The sequence below is a fragment of the Biomphalaria glabrata genome, chromosome 7 (assembly GCF_947242115.1).
Source record: "Biomphalaria glabrata chromosome 7, xgBioGlab47.1, whole genome shotgun sequence".
NCBI classification, from domain to species: Eukaryota; Metazoa; Mollusca; class Gastropoda; family Planorbidae; genus Biomphalaria; species Biomphalaria glabrata.
Window position 1 is genome coordinate 5,994,596 of NC_074717.1, and position 20,222 is coordinate 6,014,817.

General features: G+C 39.4%; 1 protein-coding gene across 2 annotated transcripts in view; it reads right to left on the reverse strand.

Annotated features, from left to right (window-relative positions):
• The window catches only part of LOC106077957 (lysophosphatidylcholine acyltransferase 2-like), a 42,724-nt gene that overhangs the window by 10,230 nt on the left and 12,272 nt on the right, over window positions 1–20,222 (reverse strand). For both annotated transcript variants that reach the window (XM_056034956.1, XM_056034958.1), the window contains exons 4-11: window positions 9,792–9,965; window positions 8,775–8,833; window positions 8,575–8,609; window positions 8,387–8,441; window positions 7,795–7,877; window positions 6,252–6,377; window positions 5,278–5,440; window positions 4,269–4,367 (exon numbers count right to left, since the gene is read on the reverse strand). In XM_056034956.1, the coding sequence (XP_055890931.1) occupies window positions 4,269–4,367; window positions 5,278–5,440; window positions 6,252–6,377; window positions 7,795–7,877; window positions 8,387–8,441; window positions 8,575–8,609; window positions 8,775–8,833; window positions 9,792–9,965 (794 nt within the window). The remainder of the gene's footprint in view (window positions 1–4,268; window positions 4,368–5,277; window positions 5,441–6,251; window positions 6,378–7,794; window positions 7,878–8,386; window positions 8,442–8,574; window positions 8,610–8,774; window positions 8,834–9,791; window positions 9,966–20,222) is intronic.

The following is a 20,222-nucleotide window of genomic DNA, read 5'->3' on the forward strand; positions in this document are numbered from 1 at the left end:
GGCGATTTGCGTCGGCTGACTACACACACACCACTACACCTCTCTGTGCCACCACCAGGTTTATAACACTGCCCCCTCCTTAGATCTGTCCGTCCCGGACAGAATCAACATCATGACATTGGCTGTAAGGTTTCATCGCTGCAGGCGGGGGTCGATCAGTGGCAGCCGGCTTGCCTCTTGAGCTTGATGGAGCCATCCATGTTGCAGTCAGCTTCCTTCTTCTCCTCCAGTTGGCCTTCACCTGTTTGCCTCGACGTCGTGCTTTCATCGCCACCCACGTTGAATTTAGTAAACGTTTTCTTCTTTTCCTCCAGTTAGCCTTCATCTGGTTGCATTGATGTCGTGAGAGCATCGTCATCCATGTTGCACTCAGGAAAAGTCGGCTTCTTCTTCTTCTCCGCCAGTTGGTCTTCATGTGGCTGCAGTTATTTCTTGGTTGAATCACCATGCACGTTGGACTACGCAAACGCCGCCTTCTTCTTTTCCTCCAGTTGATCGTCCTCTTGTTGCAGTGACGTTTTGGTTGCATCGCTCTCTTGTCTGTCGGTACTGAGGACAGCCACTTGACACATGGAGGGGTATAGGATGTAAGGGCAGGGATTACCAAGATTGTTGACCAAAGAGGTGGCTTCATAGGGCTTTGCGAAGAAGGACTGGGATGGGCTTCAAATCCACAGGACAGGGAATTGTGGGACAGGTCATCATCTTCAGCCTTGTCTGGGGGGCATGCTCGTGGGGCAGGTTGGTAACACTCCTCGTGCAATGGTCCCTCGTCTTCGGCTTCAGGCTCCATTCGGCTTTCTTCTTCATCATCAGGACCTCTCTCTCTCGTCTCAGTATCGGGCCAATCGCCTGTTGGTTTCAGACCTTGTCGATGGCTTTCATCGTGCAAATGTCCATCATCTTCAACGTCAGGCTTCCTTGGATTCTCTTGACCACCATCAGGGCTTCTCTCGCTGATCTTCGCATCTGGACGAGCGTCTGTAGGGTCCAAGCCTCGCCGGTAGCTTTCATCATGTAAATGTCCCTTAGCAACAGGCTTGTAGGCAAACTCAGCGTTCTCTTGATCTGTCTTGCTGTTTGAGGTGCTCATATCAGGTACAGCTGCATCACGACCTTTGATCAAACTATTGGTCTCTTTTCTCGTTTCTTCATCAGTCTCCTTCTGCTTCTCGTTGAGAGCACAATCTTCATCAGCACTACACTGGTTCCTGCCTGTTTCTTCAAAACTTTGGATGGGTTGTAGTTCGACGTTGAATGATGGTGCGGCTCCTCCATCTTTCAAATCACTCTGGCAGCATTGGGTTTCTACCACGTCTTCCGAATTTCTCAGCATGGGTCTCGTCACTTCCTTCACCGAAGTATACATCTGTTCGAGCCCGGAACAGGTCTGTTCATTCAACATGTTCCACATTGTACTCATGGCACGAACCCCTTCTCGTACGGCGCTCATCTGCTCTTGCTTGCTACTGGCGATCTGTCCTTGCATAGCTGCCATCTGTCCCTGCATAGCTGCAATCTGTTCCTGCATGATACTGGTACTGGTGATCTGTTGCTGCATGCTACTGGTGATCTGTTCCAGCAAGTTAGGTTCGACTTCAAAAAGATATGTGTCCGGATCTTCTTTTTCTTCCAACATGTCTTCTCGGAGGCGTGCTTGTAAAGTTTCCTTGTTTCCATATACCTTCAGCCTTCGTCCACGGAGTTCTTGCTTCAGTTCTCTAAAATCAAGTTCGTACAGCAGTTTCAGACGAGCCATAGTAGATCCGATCCAATCCGATTCCGATCCGATCCCACTTCTGACACCAGTAGTTACGATCTCACTATCCAGGCTCTCTGCAAACTGCACCATACACCACCAACTTAAAGAACTTGACAACTCAGGGCTCCAAATTAACGTAAAGGTTTAATGTCCATAAATAACAGCCAATACTGTACAATTGACAGCACGTAGAACAGTACAAATAGCTCTGCGATAACAAATATCTCTCCGATAACACCGTTCCGCCGTATCAAGTCTTGCACTGGCCTCTCCGTCTCGTTCCGGGCTTGCACTGGGTTCAACCGTTCGGGACTGACTTCACACACTTGGGCTCGTTGTGTCGGACTCGATCACAGACCAAGATCAAGACGCCGTTCGTCTCAACTGTACTGACAGTACTCCGCACTGAACCGTCGTAATGCTCCGTACAGAACCACACCGTTGAACTGTGCTGTAGTCGACCGTGTTCTGAACTCCTGTCGTGAACCCGCTTTCTGAACCGTCTTGACTGCGACACCTCCGCTCTTTATATAGGGTCCCTACTGGCCTTCTCGAACCGGACAGAACGCCGCTGGACGTTTCTAGGTGGTCAGGTGACTACAACTCTCGTGACGCTGCGATCCTTCCCGAACCGTCCTGTTGACACGACTCGGCTGACAGTCGTGGCTCGTCACGGTTGACCGCTCGTCTAGCGCTGGCCTGGGGCGATTTGCGTCGGCTGACTACACACACACCACTACCCCTCTCTGTGCCACCACCAGGTTTATAACAGAACCTAAACACTACATTCCACACAAATAATAAAAATAAAAATATAGCTTTTATATAGCGCTACTTTTATGCTTATAGCATGCTCAGAGCGCTTTGGTCCAATCTCATTTGTGGACCAGTGTGGGGGGGGGGGGGTGTATCTAGGAGGAAGTTTTTCCGTGCTGCCTTTAGGCGCTCAGTAAACACAACTCTGTCGAACCTCGAGCCCCCTTCATAGGTAGCCAAGCCAAGCTAAGTTCAACCCCACTTAGCCTCTCGACCACACTTTTGACTAAGGATAAACATGAACTGCCTTTTTAATCCAAATGACAAAAAAGGATTGGAGAGAAACTTTTCAGATCATGTGTGGTGCCCCAATGGTCTAACATGCAAAGGGACAGGTCAAATGATTTTAAAAAATGTTGGTGCAATACTCCTACATTTGTTAGAATAAAAAACGCAGACTTCTGTAAGAACCTAAATAGCTGTTCAAACTACATATGCACACATTTTAATTTTTAACGTTTTTTAAACTGTTCCATTTGTTTAAAAATCTACCACCCAACAGTTAATGTTTCCAAAGGAATGGCAAAAGCTAATACTGTTTGGGATCAGCAGCATCACAAGCTCTACCAGGGTGTATCCCTTTTGCTGCAAGCTTCTTAAGTGTCACAGTTCCTGATTTGTCCTCAGGTTGACCCCTGAAACCTTTTGTAAGGGAACTCTGGTGAGTTCCTTACCACTTACATATGGCTCGATAATCTAGGGTATGATTCTCAATTACACTTGTCAATACTTGCTTAACTCAAATACGAACACTTAGTATACATCAACTCTAACTCCTTATATTCATGAATATCGATAATACTTTAATACTTAATAAAGCACACAATTATATCACTCTTATGAAATACACAAAACACCAGCACCCTACTCAGACCAGGTCAGCTCTCCAACTGCTTGACTGACCGCTAGAAACCTAATTATCCCCCCTTGAAAATCCCGTGATAAAACAATTCACACGCCAACCCATAAAATAAACAAACACACACACAATCTCACATCTTACGCACCCACGCTCTTGACACCTTTCCCATGTTTGGGTATAGCTGCAAGGCAGCAGATGTTGGAGTTCTCCTAAATGGGTAGCCAACCAAGGCTAATGAGCCTCTCCTGCTTGAAGCTTATCTTATATAATACAGACGTTACTTCAAAAAAGAAGATGATTACGTCCTACGCGTTATGCATTTAGTCATGCATATTAACCAATGACTTAAATTCTGCCAAGTCACTGGTTTTCCTGGCTAGCTCAGGCAACCCATTCCATGCTCTCATAGCACTAGGGAAGAAGGAGTATTTGTCCAAATTTGTCCTAGCATATGGGACGAGGAAAGCTTACTGGTTTAGGCGCCAATTACTCGCCTTTGCCCCTTCTCCTGTTAGTCATAACAGTTATGCCATAACCAATATGTAAACCACACCTGAGGGTCAGAAGATGGCTATTTGACCATTTTATATATGTGGGTGGATTAGTTATACAAAAATAAGACAAAAAACTTGATTATTTCCCTTCTTACTACATTACATAGCTTACTTTAAAATAGTATAACTATATTGATAGTAAATTATTTTTAAATTGCACTCTCAGTTATTAAGCTCTGAATGTAACAAAGAGTCCACCATAAAGATGCTGAAAATAGTCCTTTATCACTTACTAAGCTAAAGATTTTACTATCATTTCGTTAACTATCGTTACCTGGAAGGCCAATAATATTGTGTCATCATTGTTTGCTGGGGCGGCGACTAGTGAAAGACCAATCACATACTCCCTGAAGTCTATAGTACCTGAACCATCCTGTGACAACATAAGCACAGTTAACAAAAAACTATAAGACTACATTGACATTGATTAGCCATGCTACTAGACAATCAAAATTAAGTAGTTTACACATTATTGCCCTGCCCTTTCTTGCCATGAAAGATGTACTGATTATTATTAGCACCTGAAAGATGTTCTGATCATTAGCACATCTTTTAAAACAAGAATTATAGCAGTGGGGGGTGATCACATTGTACATTGCACAAGAGTAGAGCTGTCATAGAACGTTGTTAAGTTGATAAAGAAATACTGGTTGCTCAAAGCCAGCATAGTGATAAACTATAACAGTGAATTGTGTATCAATTATGTAAAAATAAATTACACTATTGCTTTAATGTAAGATCCAGATGAACAACAAAAAGTGAACTATTCAAAATTGCATTACAAAGGGATAATGTGTTATTGTACATTTATTTAACATATTATTACATTGATTTGGGTCTAGAAAGATGAACTAAATAACTCCTAAGAATGATATTGGTGCATATTTAATCTCCATAACATATAAATCTAAACAATAGTACTCTATTTTAAACCTACTGACTATAAAGCTTAGAGGATGACAACTAACACAATGAACACTTTGTAGAGAGACCAAGATTTGAGCTGAACATTTTTTGGGTATTCTTAATATAAAGTTAACATCCAGCTAGTGGTCATTGGGATGGACACACAATACTCTTTCACAAGGACAAATGTGAACTTGAATGAGCTTGTGCCACTGATTGTAATGTCTGGAGGAGAAGTTTTCTTCTTGGTAAGCCAAAAATAGCTGACACAAAAAAGGCTGACACAAAATAGCTGACACAAAAAAGGCTGACACAAAATAGCTGACACAAAAAAGGCTGACACGAAAAGGGTGACACAAAAAAGGGAGAGTACTGACCCTGTCAAAAAGTTTAAAGACTTCCAAAAGAGCATCAGACTTGGGGAGGTACAAGTACTGGCTGAACTCATCGTATGTGATCTGTGCCACTTTCTCTTTTTCTTTGCTGCCTTTGATGTCACGAAACCTTTTCAAACAGCCCTGAACTTCTTCGTAAGAAACACTGAAATCAAATAAAAGACTTTCATTGCACAGCATTAGCCACAACATATCAGGAATCAAAAGTGAAAGATTTCACCAAAAATAAAAGCCAGAAGTAGGGACAACATGCAATATAAAAACCTTGAATTTCTTTACAAAGAAAAAGGCTGGATAAAGTGAAGCCTCAATGTAACTAATAACATTAGCAAGTGTTTCAGATTAAACTAATAATTTTTTTTGTTAAATTCCTGCTTGATTGTCAGGTTGTTTCATAAATATTTTCACAACTAAAGGGTGGGGGAGAAGGTGGGATGAGGTGTTAAGCAAAGAAAACTCAGGTGTGTCAAAATAAACTATTATTGTCTTCAGGTTTCAAACTCTAGCTCCCTTAGTTAGCCCAGCTGTTGATTTCCACTTGTTTACACAAGCCACAAAACCCATCTAGTTCAAGGTTTCCTACTGAAACATTTCTATTGAACATTCTAGTGAACACTGCTATGGAACATTCTATTGAACACTGCTATGGAACATTCTATTGAACACTGCTATGGAACATTCTATTGGACACTGCTATGGAACATTCTATTGAACACTGTTATGGAACATTCTATTGAACATTGCTATGGAACATTCTATTGAACACTGCTATGGAACATTCTATTGGACACTGCTATGGAACATTCAATTGAACACTGCTATGGAACATTCTATTGAACATTGCTATGGAACATTCTAGTAAAACTAAAAAAAAAAAATTAATGAAGTAAACACAGAAGTAGATTGGAAAAGTAATGTTTCAAAAAAATGTTTTTATTTAGATTTCGTAAACTAACCCGAGCTTTGAGTGAAGTTTCTCAAATTCAACAATACCAGCATTCATGGGTAGCTTCATTTTCTCGGCATCATTCATCAGTCGACAGTCATCATAAGTGTGGTCAGTCACTGGTACCCCGAGGCAACTAAACAAACAAATAGTGGCATTAGTAGAGAAGCAAACAAATAGTGGCATAAGTACAGTAGCTTAACTGCTTGGGCCAGCAAATGAATAACTTAGTCAAATTTAAGCTTCAATACTGATTCTCTGCTAGTCAGTATTCCAAAGAGATGGGCATTGCATCATGGAAGATGTCAATGATGAATGTTAAAGATGTCACCAAAAAATTGTGAAATGTAGTGGGTAAGTCCTTGATGGACATGACAACCAATCACTGCATTGAAAAACAGTGCATAATAGAATAGGTCTTTGATAGCAAATAGCTATAGAAGGATAGGCCTTTGCAGGCTATTTGGTCACAGAATAAAGTCAATGTTTTGTAAATAATTAGGTAGGACTACTGATTTACAGCAAACAACATTACCAACTTCATTAATATATTTTCATGTACTAAGATATCTTTGTTATAAAGGAAATCAAATAGCATCTGAGCCCAAAAACTAAAGTGTGCAATTTCTTTATTTTATGCTTTAACAGCAAAGAAAACTTAGTTTCGACAGCTTTTTGTTTATAACCAGAACATTTCTACAGCATCTTGAGTCCCTAACTATAAAAGTCTTTATACAGAAACTAGTCCCACATGTTCTGTAAGATATTACACAGTCAAATTAGTTTTCACATTTATATTTAGTACCAATTTGACTCCAGCCAAATAGGGTTCTAAAGTAGTTCCGCTTTCAGACCTTGTGGTCTATAGGGCAGATGATGTAAAGTTCATCTGATTCTGTGGCCTACCGTTATCGAGGGTGTCATGTGGCCAGCACAACGACCAACCGCTTTTACTTTTCCCCAACAAACGTCAGGTACCATTAGAGCTGGGTGGACTCAGAGGTGCCCGAAGATCCTGAAATAAAAAATCCCAGTCTTCGCCAGGATTCGAACCCCGGACTTTTTTTAAAAATAGGATTCTAACTCTCCACAATAGTCTACATTCACAGTTGCTGATTAGCTCCCTTTCTTTCATAAACTAATTCTAATCGAGACTAATCATTTTAGTAGGCCTGTACAGTGACGTGGCAACTTGTGGTCAGTGAAGACCAATAGCTTGTTGCCATGTCTGAGATGTAGCAATGAGCTACTGGTCTCCACTGACCACTGGTTGTCATGTTCCAGCTCAGTGTTCAGGCCAATTATGATGATTGGTCTCACTCTAACAGATAATAACTTGAGCCATTCTATCTTCTTTCCAAGTCTTACAAGGTGCTAACAAGTATCCTAAAAATACAAAGTATCCTATAAATAACAAGAATCCTAAGTTTATGATTTTCATAGTCATCAAAATCTGGGAATCTTCTTATGACATAACAAAATAGCTTGCTTTCTCAATTATATTTCAATATGTGTAATAAGTAAGTCTAATAAAATATACGCCAGCACATTACCTGGCCATCTTCTCTCTAACATTATTAGCAAAAAGTTTTGGATCTTTCTTTTCTGCTTCACTAGGAGTGTACACAGGTAAATACTGGAAATATATGAGCAAATAATTGTTATGCAAATTTCACAAAGATATTTTTTTTAATCGTGATCTCAACTTAAAAGTCAAGTGGTCTTATAATAATGGGAGTAATTCCGTAAGAAATAACAGAATTCACAGACAGAAAACTTTCAAAAATCTATTGACCAAAACAAAGCACCAATTATGCAACATACAGGACAGTTTTACTTTGGAAACCTAAGTAAAAATTTTTTTTTAAATGCCATAAAATAATATAGAAATAAAATATTACAATGAAATTCTGTTGAATATTTTTCTTGACGACATAGATATAATAATCCAACTATAAAAATTAATTTGGTACATACGAGTACATATTAAAGAAACTTTAACAAAGATTTGATAAGCTGCAGAAAAGACATCAATGAATCCCCAGTGACCCCCACACACACACAGTCACACACACAAATACAAATATTACAAAATGTTTCAATAGTAACTATAAATGGCATGGGGGGAACAAGAATTGTGCTCACCTCTATTTCTATTCTTGTATAAAATTGACAAAGAGTAAACCATAGCTGTGAAAATCTGTAGAAACAGGAATAGAAGAGAATATGTATCAGAATTTTTTTTATTTAAATTCACTACAACCAAAATTAATGCATTTATCTAATTTACAAATTCAGACACTAAAGATTGAACCAAATAGATATACACTTACGCTCCTGGTCCTTCCCATGTCCAGGTCACAGTATCCTGAAATCATAGCATTTTTTTTTTGTTAATACAACATTGAAAAGGGAAGATAAATAGGTTTTGTTTAGCTGACACTGTCATTGAGCTAGAAATATATGTCTGAGTTGAACTTCTACTGCAGAAATATGTTTATATATATGCTGCCATAATAATGCCAACACTTACCAGTCTATTGGGATACTTGACACACACGGGCTGCACAGGGACACCAGGATAGAAGGCACCTAACACACAATGAGAGCACAATGTTAAGTCACAGAGTTCTTTCAAATACAAGTTACTATGTGGCTATAAATAGATTTACATATTATTATTATTATAGCTTTTATATAGCGCTACTTTCATGCTTATAGCATGCTCAGAGCGCTTTTGGTCCAATCTCATTTGTGGACCGGTGGGGGGGAGGGGGTATCTAGGAGTTGGTTTTCCGTGCTGCCTTTAGGCGCTCAGTAAACACAACTCTGCTCGAGTCGGGTGTCGAACCTCGAGCCCCCTTCTAGGTAGCCAAGCCAAGCCAAGTTCAAGCGCACTTGGCCTCTCGACCACGCTTCCCACATATGAAATACAGGAAGTCAAAATTCTTTTGTTATTCTTAAATAGAACTAATGCCAGGTACCCATTAGAGCTGGGTGGACTCAGATGCGCCCAAAAATCCCGAAATTAAAAATCCCAGTGTTCACCAGGATTTGAGCCTTAGATCCCAGATTCAGATGCCAAATGCTTTTCTACTCAGCCACTGCACCTAAGTCACAATAATATCTTTGAATGTTTTCTTCAATCAAATAGTGATTTTTTCCACTTCTTTTGGCACAATTCTGGAAGCGAAATGGTGTGTATAAAGTTAATTGTCATAATTTATTGGAGAATAAAAGCTCTGGAGAATAACCCAAGCTTCTCTTTCAAAAAAAGTTGATTCTATAAAACAATTACCTGCCCCAAACTTGAATACAACTTTCATATAGACAAGCCCAAACAGTAGCTTTGTAAAATAAAAAACCCTTTACCAAACTAATTTGAAAGAAGTCTTGTACATATCTTTTGCCAAACTATTTAAAAGAAATCAAGTCTTGTACTAATCTTTTACCAAACTTTTTAAAAAGAAGTCAAGTCATGTTGTACAAAATCTTTCACCAAACTTATTGAACAGAAGTCAAGTCATGTTGTACAAAATCTTTCACCAACCTTGTTTAAAAGCAATAAGACAGGTTCTGTTTGTGCAAGTCCCTTCTGGGAAGATGATAATCTGTGGCCACCGGCCACCTGACTGGGCCCTGCGCTGGATTTCTTTGATGGTGTTGATTCTGGAATTAGGATCTTCACGCTTAACAAGGACGGGTTGAGAAAACTTTGTAAGGGCTGCAACCGAAAAGCATTGAGTCAGCACCTAGACAATGTGTTGTTTTGTAAAACCAGACTAAAAATTAGACTAATTAACCTAACTGTGTGAATTTTGGGTGATAAATTTAGTGAACAAAGCCAAGTATAATTTACATATTGTGTATATGTGTATATTGTATATATATATATATATATATATATATCATAAAATAACCAAGAGGTAGAAAGGTAATGACTAGAAATAGTTTAAATAATAATAACTCAAAATGGAAAAAAAAATACTTTGAAATTGAAATGTAATTTTCTTTAGATATATTAACTGAAACTTGTTTTCAGACTACCATTAAAAAAATTAACACTTTTTGCCAAACAGAATTTTAAATAAAAAAGTCCTTTTCCCTACATTAATTATAATTAACAATTAATATTTAACTTTCTTAAAAGCAATCTTGAGATCAATATTTCAAAAATTAGGAATGAAGGTTTTCAAAGATTATACCTACAATTAAGCAATACTAAGTAGAGTATTTCATTAGAAACACACACACACACACACAAAAGAAGTAAAAATAATTGTGGACATAATAAGCAGGCTCAACAAGTTTTCTAAAAATAATTATATAACCTAGATATACCTTTCATTAAATTTATTTCAAATTATTTTGTGAAATAGAATGATATAAAATCATACTCATTGCCCATATCAAGTACTGTTTTATTTGCCTTACAAAGTAATTTCAAGTTATGATGTATATTTAAATAAACAATGTCTTACCTAACATAAAAATAAAAGCCAAAGACTTAATTACTTAATTATCTAAACTTATGTTAGCATGTGCTGGATAGGTTAAAGTCATAAAACAAAATGTAAACATTGAAAAGAAAATACTGAATCAGTGATCAAAGCCTTGTGTTGTTTTTTTTAACTATTGCATTGTTTCCTCATTGCTTATTAGATAATGGTAACCATGGAAATAGCTGTATGCATAAAGTACTGTTTTGTAACTTTAAAACTGGAGTTTCTTCTAACTAGCAAATTGGTGAGAATAAAAGTAGTCAAGTGTGAATAAGATCCAAAGTAAATTTAAAAAATAATGAATTATCCAAAAGTAGTTATAATCAATATAAGTATATAACCATGGCCAGTACGTGTTAATGTTATGTAATGTCTTATAACTTATTTTAAAAACTTTGCTTAGAATTTCTTCTTCATACAATTCATTTTATTTCTTTTATAAGTGATGATTATTTGAAAACGTTTCTTTTTTTAATAAAAAGGATTAATAAATGTATTGAAAAGAAGAAAAAACTACATATAAAGAATTTATATTTATATATATATATTTTATTATAATTAGTAAATTAGCAGTACTTTATGCTACAGCTTTGAAAATTTAATCTTCAATACACACACACACACACAGACAATTTTAACACTGTGAAAAATTTGTAAAACTATATATATAAAATTGGCAAAACAATACAAACAAAAAATTCACATTGAAAAGTAAAGAAGATTATTATTGGCTAGTTCAATTACTTAAGACACATAGAAGACATTGAACCATCAGGACACATTTTTATCATTTCAGCTTAAACACAAACATTGAAACAATAAGAAAACAAATATAATAATAGCCCCCCCCCCCCCACACACACACCCAACAACCCTGTTTAAAAAAAAAAAACAGAGTAGGATCAAACCTACTGACCAGCCAGTAGAAACACATGAGCAACCAAGAAATTTACATAGCATGGACAGTGAGAACAAAAAAAAAAAAGATTCCTTTTTGCCAAACATGTTTGATAATCAATTATACAATATTTGTATTAACATGAATCCATAAGACATAACATGTCTTTTGTCAGAAATAGCAGCAATTCTGAGATGTAGACATGGACAAGTTTTGAGCATATAATTGAGTCTGCAAATAGCAAGGGGAAACAAATCCATAATAACTCTGATGGAAGCAAACTAAACATAAACATCTGCATGGGGAGACAAATCTATTTCTAGACAAGCGTGATGGTGGTGATGGCTGCCCGACACCCTCCATAGGGGACATATAATTATACATAAATACAACAATTGTGAAGAGAAAACAACATTTCTTCCCACACAATGACATGATGGAATGTTATTTCTGTGACTTTAAATAGCAGATTTCAAGAGATCTTTATGGCTGAGATGCAGAACAGAGTATTACAAAATAGTTGAAATAATGTAAAGGTTAAAATTGAAACAGAGCGGGATAGTGAGTGCAACACCAATGAACAAATGTATAGCCCAGTAACTACAACATTGGAGATTATGCAACTCAATAACTTTCAGGAGTCCTCCACAACAGACGTCAATGGAGTCATCCAGATAAGTTATATTTAATACACTGGCTTGAGATCAGTAACTAAAACATTGGAGATTATGCAACTCAATAACTTTCAGGAGTCCTCCACAACAGACGTCAATGGAGTCATCCAGATCAGTTATATTCCATGCACTGGCTTGAGATCATCCAGTAAAAAATATCACTTAAGAAGAGCACGAGGAAACAAGGCGAGAGGAAAAGGAAGAAAAATGAGGACATGTCGCAATATTGAAAGAAGGTCACGTGTTTCTTCTGGCCACCCCCCAAAGCAACAGATCATGTCACATCTACATCGTTTCTCTTACATATATATATCTTTTTTTTAAAAAAGGGGGGGGGGGGAGGGGGTTGAGTACTTGGGTCTTTCTGTTAGTGTATATTATTAGACCTCAGCCTAGTTCTATCGTATCCATCCACACAATGGTGGCAGCAGCATCTGCTTGGTAGGTCGTTAGAGATTCAACAAACTTGACATCCGAAATAAAAAGAAAATCAGCCTAGAAACATCGTGACAATATCAGCCAAGAAACATCCTGACAACTTAGACTTGCCGCTTTAACAAAGAATAAAGGCAACATAATCTACAATGTACCCGGGAGGGAGGGGCAGAGGTAGATCTAGACGTCACCAAAGGATGTAAAATGGGGGGGGGGATACAATAAAAAGGACTCAGGAGAAGGTACATTGTTTCCGCGTGTCAATCAATAGGATAATTAGGTCATGACCTTATCAGAAGACAGATCCAGTCTTCCCGTTACCCACATCTTTCATATGACTAGCGTACCGACACGCACGGGTCAGTCAGTCCTGTAGACTACGCTTTCCTAGATTCTTTAGCCTAATTTATACACAATTCTGTTTAAAAAAAAAAAAGACAATAATCTAACTGTCTTATACTCGGCACAGGTAAAATGTGGGTCAAGCGGTGCGTTTTAAAGGCGACTGACATGTGTGAGAAAAATTTTGTTTCCTTATTTGTGGTGTTCCAATTTTTTTAAAAAACCATTTCCCTCTTGTATCATCCATTGAATCCGTCACTGTCAGGCTGTCACTAGCACATCTTTCATTGGACAATTAGATCCACACACAGTGTAACCGTTAACTGATGAGAGTATAGATTTCTAAACCTGTTGAGACTAAGTGTTAAAGTAGGGCAAGATGAAATCACGATGCCTGCTGGGCGTATATAAATATATAAATAGACACTTGTCCATAGTTTCGAACAGTGGCGTAGCTAGGGTGGGGTGAGAAGGGTGAGAATTTGAAAATCCCTCCCGGGCATCCACTTGAGGGGGGCCCCAAATGAGTGATTTTTACATTAAAAATGAAATATTACGCAAAATGCAGGGGCCACAAAAGAGGTCAAGCCCCCCCCCCCCGGCCCCCAATCGATGGAAAATTCCTAGCTACGCCCCTGGTTTCGAATGGAGGGAGGTAAAGGAGTTAAGAAGGAAGTTATCCCTGTACTAGGTCAATGATTACTTAGAATGTGTCGGTTACATGCCGACAGACAGATCAAACTAAAACATCTCATTTAACTCACACAAGCATTCAACACACAGGTAAATCACTATCTACTAGTCTATAGCCCATAGGCCTATCTTAGGCCGAGGAGGGGGGGGGGGGGGGGAAAGATCATCCACTCCTGACGTCCAGGTGGGAGAGAAATGGCGATTACACGCAAACCCAACTTAAAACATCTCGCCTATATTTTGATAAACTGAGATTTTTTTTTTTTCAAATAGGGAGATAGTGATGGGAAAGATTCGCATTTTTTCTGTGCGATAGTTCTAACAAGAAGAGTGTTGCAACAACAAAGTGAGCCAGGCCGTTCCACCTTAGCACAGTTTCGCCGAGTTAACCATTGCACGCACACACACACAACAACAGGCTTATAGTATATTGTAGTAAACCATAAATGGGTCAAAGTGAGAGCAAAAAATCCATAACGTAACTCTTAAGGCGTTGACATTTCTTGCGCCCCCCCCCCAGCTACTTCAACCTTTCGACACGGGAATTAAGACTACTATCTAGTATTACCGGGGGAAGGGGTGGTGGTGGGGAAACTTCACATTCTATTTATTCAAGCGAACTGATCGATTAATCTGAGCGATGATCGTTTCCGTGGGTAGATCGATCTGCAACGTCACGGGGGGGGGGGGACGTCGCTAAGGAGCTGCCCTATTTTCAGCCCACGATACAAAAGGTCCACGCGGCATGGTTACTGCACTGGTCATATCTTCCCACCACCACCACACACGATTTTTTTTAAAAATTCTCCCTCGGTAACCAGGTGTAAGTTCCCCCCCCCCCCCTGAATGTCAGTGTGACGCAGAACCACACAGGTATGACAGCAGACAAAAAGGAACCTATTTAAAAGAGAAAAAAAAGTTGTGACAGGCAAGAAGCTCTTCAGACATACGTACTCTTACACTACACTACAATGCAACATTGACACAATAAATGTTTTATACTTGACAGACTAACGGAATGGCCGCAAACTTCCAACGCGTGTTCTAAGCTTCAGTTTCAGAAGCGGGCCAGATACGGTGAAGTGGGCCAGATACGGTGAAGTGAGCCAGATACGGTGAAGTGAGCCAGATACGGTGAAGTGGGCCAGATACGGTGAAGTGGGCCAGATACGGTGAAGTAGGCCAGATACGGTGAAGTGGGCCAGATACGGTGAAGTGGGTCAGATACGGTGAAGTGGGTCAGATACGGTGAAATGGGTCAGATACGGTGAAGTGGGTCAGATACGGTGAAGTGGGTCAGATACGGTGAAATGGGTCAGATACGGTGAAGTGGGTCAGATACGGTGAAGTGGGTCAGATACGGTGAAGTGCTCCAGATACGGTGAAGTGGGCCAGATACGGTGAAGTGGGCCAGATACGGTGAAGTGCTCCAGATACGGTGAAGTGGGCCAGATACGGTGAAGTGGGTCAGATACGGTGAAGTGCTCCAGATACGGTGAAGTGGGTCAGATACGGTGAAGTGGGTCAGATACGGTGAAGTGGGCCAGATACGGTGAAGTGGGTCAGATACGGTGAAGTGCTCCAGATACGGTGAAGTGGGCCAGATACGGTGAAGTGGGCCAGATACGGTGAAGTGCTCCAGATAGGGTGAAGTGGGCCAGATACGGTGAAGTGGGCCAGATACGGTGAAGTGCTCCAGATACGGTGAAGTGGGCCAGATACGGTGAAGTAGGCCAGATACGGTGAAGTGCTCCAGATACGGTGAAGTGGGCCAGATACGATGAAGTGCTCCAGATACGGTGAAGTGGCCCAGATACGGTGAAGTAGGCCAGATACGGTGAAGTGCTCCAGATACGGTGAAGTGGGCCAGATACGGTGAAGTGCTCCAGATACGGTGAAGTGCTCCAGATACGGTGAAGTGGGCCAGATACGGTGAAGTGGGCCAGATACGGTGAAGTGGGTCAGATACGGTGAAGTGCTCCAGATACGGTGAAGTGGGCCAGATACGGTGAAGTGCTCCAGATACGGTGAAGTGGGCCAGATACGGTGAAGTGGGCCAGATACGGTGAAGTAGGCCAGATACGGTGAAGTGCTCCAGATACGGTGAAGTGGGCCAGATACGGTGAAGTGCTCCAGATACGGTGAAGTGCTCCAGATACGGTGAAGTGCTCCAGATACGGTGAAGTGGGTCTTCGTAAGAAATGAAAGATGGAGAAACATCAGTACCATTTAGTATTAATGTGCGTAGCAGCGGTAATAAAAAAAAACAAACAAGGTTACAAAGATTGTTTGTGTGGAAACACAAACTCAAAATCGGTCCCCGAAGTGGTGCACCCAGGAAGGAAAAAAGGCAGGTTTCAATAATCTCAGAAGAATATCGGTATTAAATTCTATCAGAAGTGGTCCACCCAGGCAGGTAAAAAGACATGTTTCAATATTATCAGAAAGAATATCATCAAAGGCAAATGACAGAGAAGGGTGGAGAAAGAAGGTTGACAGATCCTGTGTGGTGCCCCAAAGGTCCAGCAGACCAAGGGATAGGTGAACCTAGCCTAACTGATGTCTTATGAGTATCTAATTAATCAAATTGTTTTGTAAAGGGTCAATCTCTTATCCAAAGCCTCAAGAAAAAAATACATGGTGCCATATGTACTCTGCAGTTCACGAGATAATATGAAAAATTACTTATTAATTGTTGTTTTAAAAAATGTCCAACTTATTTGCATCGTAAATAGATTTGTTCTCTTTAAAAAAGAGTTAACATTTTTTTTGTAAATGTAGTATTTAGTATCACACTATTGACAGAACTTAACTTAGCAATACAATTGTAAAAAAAAATAATTTTTTATCAAAAAATCTAAAACTATTTGCATAAATGTATTTAAAAATGGTAAAGCATTATCTCTCTTACTAAAAAAGCCTCCAGTGTTTGTTACTATTAATAGTGAATAGTTGTAAAATGGTATATTTTTATGAAAAAACGGCTTGCATAATGGATTTAATAATTCGATTTTTCGCTTTCCGAAAAGAAAAAAGTAGCCGTTGCATCAGGACTTTGAATGATCTAAAATAGTATGATGTCCGATTTTCATTTTCTCTTCTAGTTTCTGAGATCTAAACGGGACGGACAGACAGGCCACACAAAACTAATAGCGTCTTTTCCACTTTCGGGGGGCCGCTATAAACCATCGCTAACCCGTTTGTCGTTCGTAGGCATGTGTATGGCTTCACTGAACTATAGAATTTATCTCCATGGCGCTAGGCTGTGACGCGTAGGAATACAACGCGCAAGCACATTGTACACGGCCAACGTTGTCAGTCAGTTCAATGACCCATCCAGTAAGAAAACACACACAAGCGAATGCGTGCAAATCCTATTAGGATGCCACGAGCTTTAGCAGTCTAGACAAAACAATGATGAATAATGCATGAGGCGATACTAGTCTATCTGAGCATGGGTCACCACGTTCTAAGGCCTGACGTAGTTTCAACCAGGGCCGGGCCTTAGGCTGTTTGCTCAATTTGGGGCCCCCCGCGCCTGGTATGGGCCCGGCAATTTAAATTTAGCATATCACTATCAGTCATGGCTCGTCACAGGCTTTTGAAGATGTAGGACTTAAAGGGTTAACATATTAGTGTATCATACGATTGGCGTCACTTTAAATAACCCACTGGCGCCCACTGCATCTGAGTTGCTTGCTACACATGTTGTTTAATAAAAGACGATATAATGATAAGGATATGATCATATGATAGTACGTTTGTTTTAGTACCGGTAAATAATTTTTGTTTAAACTAGAAGAGCGGCCTAGCAAGCTTCCATTATATTGGGCCCCGCAATTAGTAAGGCCGGCCCTGGTTTGAACCCATAATCCAGCGGTTCTCAACCTTTTAGGCTCGGCGACCCCTTTTTACAATCTCCCACTCTGCCGCGACCCACCCCCCCCCGGTACACATACATACAGCAAAAGAAGAACGGACAAAAACAATTCATTTTTTCAATGGTCTTAGGCGACCCCTGGCAAAGCGTCAATCGACCCCCTAAGGGGTCGCGACCCACAGGTTGAGAACCCCTGCCATAATCCAATAGCATTCACACTAAAAGTATCAACGATTGTCACCGTTTCTCTGCTTATGAACCTACGCTTATCATCTCCTATAATCTAGGTCTAGAAAAAGTAGAATAGACTTTCTAATCTAGATTATCACAAACACAATTGATAAGAAGGTAGTAAAAAAAAAAAAAAACTTTTTTTAGGATGTAGATAGATCTATTCTTCTTTCAACCTAAATATTTTAGTTACCGGTACGTCAAAGTGCATCGGCCTCTAAAATAAACTTTTGGCAGACGACTTTCCATACGCATTTCAAATGGGCACACGTGACCGGAAGAGGCGAGTAGCGCGACCTTCTATTCCACGCTGAGATCACGTTTGTTAAAATAGGGAGTCGAGGGAGAAGAAAAAAAAAAAAAAGCAGCATGTTGTTGCCCAATATTATTATTTACCTTGGCAACGAGGCGCGTGCCATAAGTTAAGGGCACATTACTCGCAGCGAATGTCGGGGCGCCTTGATAAACAATGAAGGAATGGCGATCACGTTGGATAAAGATTAAATGCATAATGCATCCTTGTAAAATCGATTTTAAAACAAAAAATGAATTCTACAGGACAGATGGTTTCAGCACGGTGATGGGCGAGTAGAAAGTGGAGTGGTCCCCCTTTCAGACCTTGCGATCTACAGGGCAGATAATGTTAAGTTCATCTGTTGCTACGGCCGACGGTTAACGAGGGTGTCATGTGGCCGGAACATCGATGGGGTAGTGAGAAAAAAAAAACGCGGAACCAATGTAGCGCATACTGGAGAATTTCACAATAAACTAAACAATGTCAAGGTCACTTTACGGTTGCCAACTAAATTATAAATATATATATATATATATATATATATATATATATATATATATATATATATATATATATATATATATATATGAAAATTGACCAATAATTTTAACACTCAATGCATGACAGTTGACCTTCGCATCAACTCCTTAGGTACCGCTAGTTTGTTTGCTCATTTGTTTTCAACTAAGTTTGAATTCGTGGAGTACACGTCTGATGCTTCTTCCACATTGAACTTACGGAAGAATTGGTAGAAAATGTAATTCTGCAGTGCTAAAAATAGGGCACACAAATTATCAATGACCTATAAAAAAACAAAAACATATATCATAAACACTTCCTTTCATTGTGTACACCGGATACACTAGAAAGCTTGCTATTTATAGTTTTTTTCCGCCATGTATGAAAATCTGAATTACAAAGACCCGCTTAGCTATTAGTATGCATGTGGTGTCTTATGAAAACTCCGTAGGACTAAGAACCTTTGTGTGTAGATTTAATCGTGAAATCGCATCAAATATTTTAAATGTACCGTGTAATTGATTTGTAATAGGTGTAGACAAACAAGAATAAATTCTTCGCCATTGGAAAAAAAAAATTAATTGTTACAAAATGTCTAGTGAGCCTTTTGTAAACCAGATTCTTTTTTGTGGGTGGGGTTATGGTGACTAGGAGAAGGTTTCCATGCAGCTATTTAATTTTTTTTTTTTAAGTTGCTCACGTATGAATGGTAACTCGGGGTCTCGGGTCTCCTTTGTGGAAGGCCGACGAGTTAGCCACTGAGCTATACAACTACTTTTTTTTTTTAAGTAGGTTTAATGGTCTAAACAAAAGTCTATAGTTTAAAAGTGACCCGATTCTCTAATTAAAAAAAAAATCACTGCATATGGCTTATCTCACTTAACATCGTACATTTATATATAAAACAAAATTAATTAATTATCGGGTACAGTTAATCTGTATACTAGTGTATACTTTAGACTTTTGTTTAAACTATTAAAAACCTACTATTTTTAAATAAGTACTTGTATAACTAATTGGTTGCTTATTTTTATGGCTCGTGTGTTATCGTCGACGATGAATAGTTTCGCAAAACTTGATCCGAGAATGTGAAGAGTCAGAAATAACGTGTACAAGACTCCACCCAGACAGACAGAGCGGCTTGATATAAGATTTGTAAAAATACAACAACAGATTCACGGGCGGGGTGAAACTTCCCCTCCCATTATCGAAGGCTGGTGAAAAGGGCGAGGGGAAGTAAACAAAGCCCCCCCAATAGGTAAACAAATACAGCCCATTTCCCTACATCCCTTTTGCACAGGTGTCTGACAGCCAGGTGTGGACAGCGGGCATGTTTTTGAACATCAGCAAACAAATCAAGGGGCATGGCCTCAGACATCGGTAGAACAAGAGACACACTTATAATGACCACGACGCAAACATCACAGGTGTGTGTTTGTCCACCTTGACTTAGTCTACTGATTGATGACCTCGTCCAATAGACAATTCACGACAAATAAATGCGCACAAGAG